The 7,010-nt window shown below is 35.0% G+C and overlaps 1 protein-coding gene and 1 pseudogene across 1 annotated transcript; both read right to left on the bottom strand.

Moving 5' to 3' along the window:
* Positions 1-856: 856 nt before the first annotated feature.
* On the bottom strand, positions 857-2,227 carry LOC120153769 (protein SUPPRESSOR OF QUENCHING 1, chloroplastic-like). The gene is made up of 4 exons (XM_039165651.1): positions 2,196-2,227; positions 1,939-2,014; positions 1,439-1,549; positions 857-980 (listed from the first exon to the last, which is right to left on the bottom strand). The coding sequence occupies exons 1-4, from the start codon at positions 2,225-2,227 to the stop codon at positions 918-920; spliced, it is 282 nt and encodes a 93-aa protein (XP_039021582.1). The 3' UTR covers positions 857-917.
* Positions 1,945-5,939, bottom strand: LOC120154020 (annotated as a pseudogene).
* Between the last annotated feature and the right edge of the window lie 1,071 nt (positions 5,940-7,010).

The raw sequence follows: 7,010 nt of genomic DNA, 5'->3' as shown, positions 1-7,010 counted from the left end.
AACTATATCACTTGGATTTTGAAGTCTTTTCAACCCTTCTAACACTTTTAAGTTTTAACCCTATTTAAAGTCTATTTATCTATTGCCAATAATTCTTGGATGGTAAGCAACAATGAAAACTACACCCTAACATTAAAGTGTGCAACAAATTGCATGCAAAAGGTACAAATCTTCCCAATATAATTTTTTAAATGCAGCTACATCAAAGGGTCAAGTCACATGAATGGATATGCACAGCTGCACAAGTAACATCTCTATTGTATTGATATATTTGCAGCGAGACAAATGAGTCATTGTTACCTTTCGGTGGCCTTCACCTGCTATTTGTGCTAACAGCTTACCATTGGGTCCAACGATGGAAAATGTAGGCCAAGAATTTATACCTAACTCTCGCCATAAATACATATCTCCATCATTGACAACCTAAATCATAAATCTTCATATGGTAAGCTTCTTTAAAAATTAATAAATAAAGAAAAGGGAGAGGAAAATAGGAGACGAGCTACCCAAGAAGATTATCAGTAGATGAACAAAAATTTATTATAAGATATATAATATTGATTAGATATCAGGGGGGGGGAAAGGGTCGAGACTTGCTCATGTTATTTATATCTCTGAAAAAAAATGATTCTTCCACAGTTCATATTATTTATATAAAAAGGTATCTGTTCAGTTATGACTCATTACATGGATCTCATCAGTTAAAAGAAATCAACTCGGACATGCTGGATGAATTAAAGACTTCGGTTTGCCAAGAAAACTATCTACCTAAAACTTAGTTCTACTTCTATGATGCCCAAGCACATTTAGAAAGTTAAGGGTTCTGCTTAATGTATAACCCAAGAATTCAACTTACAGGATGCGGGATGTCATAACGCAGTACTGCATTACGGATGGCCTCTAAATCCTTCTCGTTATCAAACTTTTCTGACTGCACTCCGATAACAGTGAACTGTAGAAATAGCCACCCAAAAACCAATCTGATACAGGAATACAGTTAAAGATTTGGCATCCATTGAGAATTTTGAAATTAATTACATTCAGTATATCAAATATTAAATAGTTAGATTGCATACAATATGTCTTTTGTCTTTCTTTCTGTTCATCTCAAATCTTGACTCTTATTTTTACCACAATTTTTACACAGATATAGAATTACCACTAATTACATAAAGTTTATCTTGGAGAACCTTTTTTAACCTGCAATTTTTCCCCTCTAAGCATATTTAATCCCAAAATTTCAATCTTCACTCTAACGCCTCCAAAACTATGTTTGTGCCCTTTTTCTTGTAAGTTCCCAGCTGCACATGCATTAATTGTTGGCAAAACTACTCAACCCTAAAAAACTAACAAAATTGATAAGAAAATATCACACTGAGAAATTCTGAATAGCCATAAGATGAAACTTGTTTCATTTAGTGAGAGGAGAGGATCTTACAGGCTTATCTTTGTATTTCTTCTCCAAAAAGTCTAGATCTGGTAAAACATGCATACAGTTTATACAACAATAGGTCCAGAAGTCGAGCAAAACTACTTTTCCTTGCAAATCCTGCTCAAAATGTATTAAATCATGGAATCTCACATTGAATTACATTATCTCAAAATATAATTAAAAAATTGTTCTGAATTGATGATTTTCTATAGCTGAGACTGTCCTGATATCCCAACCAGAAATAAATATAGATGTATTTTTTCTGAAATGAGCCATATTGGTGGTGAAGAGGGCATACCTTTCATGATTAATAGCCATTTTACTTTCAATTCTAGTTAACAAAGAATAAGAATAAGAAAAGACATTGATTCCATAACTTGGAAGTTAGAAAAAAACTGATGTTGCTCTCTCCTTAAGCCTTTTCACTTTGAGCATGAAACTTCTTATATACATTAAAGGCTACATAGCATGTGAATATATGGTTGGAATGAGCCCAAAGAATTTTCCCTTTGAAACTGAAGTGGTGCCGTATTCAGGCAGTCAAGCTTTGCAGGAAATTCTGGCACTTTAGGAGCAGTTCCTCTTACAAAAGTGAAAGACGATACATTTAAACCAAGTAAGTGAAAAATTTAAGAAAGGCAATTAAAAGAAAAGATGCTGCATGAAGCTGAAAAAAATGAATGACATAAATGATAAGAATGAACCATTAACAGTGGAGAAAGAGAACTTCTTACCTGGATTCCAGAGCAGATAAATAATTCACGAATTGTTGAACTCTTGCAGAACGTGATCCATCTATAACCAATCAAATGCAGCTTGGTTTGAGACTATGGCTTCATATGACTTGAGCATATTTTAGATCTTCATAGCAGTTTTCTTGTTAACCAATTGGTAGGGAAAGTGGGGAGTCCAATTTGAATATAAGAGCACAAGAAATCCAAGACTTAACAGATGTGAGATAGCACCACCTAACACTCTCCTCAGGTGAAGTTGAACGAGGCCATGGACAACCTCACATGGGTATCAACAGAACAGAATGGGCTTTGATATCATGTTAGTTATAAAACTTAAACCGATTGGTAATAGGCGGAGGGTTCAACTTGATTGTAATACCCGAGAAACCTAAGATTTAAGAAATGTAAGATAACGCCACTTATCGCTTCTCATATAGAATAGAGCACGTTTAAGATTAGAAGAAAAAGAATATGGCACAAACACTAAAAGAATTGCTCGACACATACTGTACCTTCGGTTGGACCAGAAAATGGGTTTTGAGCTGCAAACAACGTATTCCAAATTGCTTTTGGTGATGCTATTGCATTGCCTGTGAAAAAGGTCAGATCGATGATTGCACATAAATCATACAATAACAAGAATACCAAAAAAAGTAATAATAATAATAAAACAAGAAGAATATAATGCCTTTCCAGTATCCTTGTGAAACCAAGTCAGTTGTACCTTCCAGTTTGTAAGAGCGAAGTAGAGACAAGATAAAGCAATACCCAAACTTCCATATCTTAATATGTCTCGCCTAGAGCCCTGCAACATGCCATAAATTATTTCTGCAACCTCAAGTAGTTTCAATAACTCCTTTGCTTATTGATAACAGAAAGTCAGTGAAAACAATTTCATTCTGATGGGTGAAAGTTTTGTCGTATGTTAAATGTTGTAAGCTAATTACAGACCATACATGGCGTGAGTTGAACAAATTTCATCTATAAAATAAGATACATCTTAAAGCTGGATACCAAAATTTCAAGTCCAAAAGAACTTTTATGAGGAAGAAAATTTTAAATTTTTAAATGATAAGAGACAATGTTTTTTTTTTGATAAGAATGACAGGCCTCCTTAAAAACCTCCTTCTTGATTAAAGGAGGAGGAAAAGAGTGCCTTAGAAAATTTCAATTCTATTGATTAAATGATAAGAGACAATGTAAGTTCAGCTTTTTGCACACATATGGGTTACATCTTACCCTTAACAGAGAAGACATCACTAGGGACATCCACACCAAGGGTTGATCCATTATAAGTTCTTTCATTGAGAACTGTTGATGAATTTTGTTCAGAAACTTGCAGAAACTGCATATCCTGCACCGTCTTACTTGCAACAATATGTTCTTATTAGAACTTTATATGCCAAAATCTACATGCCCTAGTAATTACTCAGGAAAAGAATGGGTAGAAGGATATTAAATGCCGCTTAGGTTAAAGGTGAGCACTTTCCACGTAATTTCATCTAATTCAAGATCAAAATTTAGTAATACTAGCTTGTATGTGCACAAGGACGGATTTTATCAATAGAATTGAAATTTTTCCAGTACATAGGATACTCATTACAAGAAAGTGCCAAAAAAAAGAACACTGAAAAGCATCACCAGTTACAATGTTGATAGTACAAAATGACATTTGCAGCATATTCTCAGGACTACAGACTATAAGCACCTGAGCCACCACTGAGAGTATCATCAAGCAAAACACTTCCTATATCATTTCTGATAAACGATGGACCAACAGCTTTTAGAGCCTCTTCTGTCAATGTAGTTGTCACCGCTATACATCTGCAGCCATGGAGAATGATTAGAATTTACTATAAAGTTACTCCATTTCTGTATGATAAGAGAAGCAAATGGTTGACATACAAAACCTGAAAAACTAAAATATCATGGTAAGAAAAGGGAAGCAGATGGTTTTGAAACAACATACTAATCCTGTATGCAAATAATTTCCTTCACCTAAATTGAGAACATTTAAAAAAAAAAACGCATAATTGAAAGAAACATGCATATAGGATCATTACCTCATATTTGCTGCATTAGCTGCCTGTACTCCAGCCACAGCATCTTCAATAACAATACACTGGCAAATAATAGGCAGATGTCATATTCCTCAGCAGGAAAACTACAATGTCACTTTAGAAAACAAAGAGTTCTAACAACTGAAATCTGCAGGATTATTAGAGCAAGTATATGAAATTTTCCAACCAAGTAACAAAGCTATCAAAATTCCACATTATGACCACCCATGAGAGAAATGGGAAGTACCATAGGAGCATGAAACATGGCAACATCAGTAAGTTTGTATATAGAAGAAAAATCCATTCTCTCTTTCACAGAAATACAAATAAAATTTGCAAAAAGTATACAGGAGAATCACCATTCTCATGCAGAGTAACTCTTTCGGTAAATGAGAAGGGAAGAAAGACGTTTCAATTGGTAGAGGGGAGAGAATTAGGTATACCTCTTCAGGGGAAATGTCTAATATCTTTGATGCAGCTAAGAAAATATCTGGAGCAGGTTTCAGATTCTCGAAAGCATCTGCTGACACAATAGCATCGAACCTGGTATAAAAAGGCTAGAACCATAAGAAGAAGAAAAGAACAGAAAGAATGATGCTGCAAAGCTAAAAACTGAAAATTTACAACCACTATATGCATCTAAACAACTATATTAGGTTGGCTTACATCGATATTGGCAATCCAGAAGCAGCTAAGTTAGCATCAACCTTGACACGATCAGCACTGGATGCAACACCAACTTTGAGGCCTTTGTTTTGACACTGTCACACAGAATACTCCATCATATGGCATGAATCTGATGTGGCATCATTATCTCATTTGTGACAATTGGCATACGTACCTGAGTAATGAGCTCAAGAGCACCTGGGAATCCTATTCCAGAATTTGGTTTTGCATACTACGAGAAGGACATAACATTTTGTGTGAAATTTTGTTCATTGAAAAACACTAAAAATCAGCATTGAAAGATTGTAGTTTCATAAGAAGACACGCCTACTCTATATAAAAAGGACTAATTACCTTATCTAGATATATCTCAAAGAATCTCTTTTTCGCTGCCTCAGTGTCAAATTCTTTAACACCCTTAACAGCAGCAACGCCTCCTAAAAAGTTTGCTTCACCTGGTATATCAGCAAAGTAGAAAAAGGCAGGTAAGATCACAGATTTACATATATACAATTAATCAGCTACATTCCTGAAAATTCATACTTTTCTGAATCAATCAAATTTAAGGAAGACTATCCATAACATAATAAACTTGAATCAACAGCAAGGGATGAACCTAAGATTTTTACCCATTCCAGTGAAAGGAGCTAAGTCCTCAGCAGTGCATTGGACACCCATTTCTGCAAAAAACATCAACAGCTGCCTTCCTGGAAGGGTTCTCACTATTGCACAATACACCGTCCATGTCAAAAAGTACTGCCGACACCTTGCCCCATCCTTGTTTACCAGTTTCTTTCACGTTCGTTTCTTCCAGTTTAACACATGTCGTTACCACCATTTTCCTCGTGAAACCTCTGCACTTGGATCTCCATTGAAAGAAGGAACTTGTTTTGGTGATGGGATGAAGAAGAGCTTTGCTGGGTGAGATAGAGCAGTTGGAGTTGAGAGTAGTCTCACGGCCATAGCTCAAGTCAGTTTTCTGTTTCGAGTGGTGGTTAGTGGTTTCCAGGCAAGGAAGTTTTTTCAGGATTAAATTGGCTTTTTCCTGGACCAAATCATCATTTATGTGATTACACTATGCATCTGAATAGTGGTTTCAAGTTGGGTTTTTTGTCCTTCTAGTGCACTGAAAATGATTGGAAATATAAGTGGTGGAGAAAAAAGACATCGTCTTGGGCTGGATTTTCATTTAAGGCTCTGAATAATTGGTGCTTTATCCACTTAAGTGTTAGAGGGAGAGAAGCAACCATTCTTTTCATTTATCTGTATGGTTAGAGTCCAATTCCAGCCTCGGATACTGATCACAAAAAATTTAAGGTAAATTATCTATTTAATATCTAAACTATCAGTTTTAATCTATTTTAGTACTTAAACTTTTAATATTTTAATCTATTTTAGTACTTAAACTTTCAATGTTTTCTCAAATCATACTTAACATTTAGTTTTTATTTCATTTTAGTAATCCGTCATTAAAAACTTAACAGATGGGTTGACGGGGCACAACTCCGGTGGACGGACGACTAAACCGAACGGTGGACCACGAGAGAATGATGAGTCGACCAACATAGTACAGTTTAAGGCTCATCGAACGGTTGACAATGGAGATCGAAAGATGAAGAAGCCAAATAGTCAATCGTCGATTTGGGGAGATTGTGACATTTTCCGATGAAACGGAGACCAAAATCATGTTCAGGGTGTTAAAAAGGTGCAGGCTGGAAAGTTCGACCGACAGATGCTACGACCAACAATTATAGACGTGGCGGCCGACGAGCCCGTTCGTTAAGTTTTTAATGACGAGTACTACAATGAAACAAAAACTAAACGTTAGGTATGATTTTCCAAAAATTGAAAGTTTATGTACTAAAACAGATCGAAATTGATAGTTTAAATACTAAACGTGTAATTTACCTATATATATATATTGTTTAGATCCACTTACACGGTATAAAATAATAAGTTTTACATCAATTTATAGCCATTATATTTAAATAAATAAATTACCTGGATTTAATTAAAATTTATAACTAATAATATTTCTTTCACTTTAGTGTTAGATTTTAGAATTTAAGGTTTAAGATTCAAGTTTTAAGGTTTGGGAGTTAGAGTTTAGAGCGAGGA

Source organism: Hibiscus syriacus, unplaced genomic scaffold (genome assembly GCF_006381635.1).
Source record: "Hibiscus syriacus cultivar Baekdansim isolate YM2019G1 unplaced genomic scaffold, ASM638163v2 tig00111105_pilon, whole genome shotgun sequence".
NCBI lineage: Eukaryota > Viridiplantae > Streptophyta > Magnoliopsida > Malvales > Malvaceae > Hibiscus > Hibiscus syriacus.
Note: the sequence above shows the minus strand (reverse complement) of the source record. Positions and strands in the feature narration are given on the sequence as shown.

Excerpts from the sequence above, each read along its gene's own strand:
- LOC120153769 (XM_039165651.1), bottom strand. The coding sequence starts at position 2,227 with ATGGATCACGTTCTGCAAGAGTTCAACAATTC. Across the intron at positions 2,015-2,195 it reads CTGCAAGAGTTCAACAATTC|AGGAACTGCTCCTAAAGTGC; the intron begins GTGAATTATTTA and ends CACTTTTGTAAG. Across the intron at positions 981-1,438 it reads AGAAATACAAAGATAAGCCT|ATTGGTTTTTGGGTGGCTAT; the intron begins GTAAGATCCTCT and ends TTCCTGTATCAG.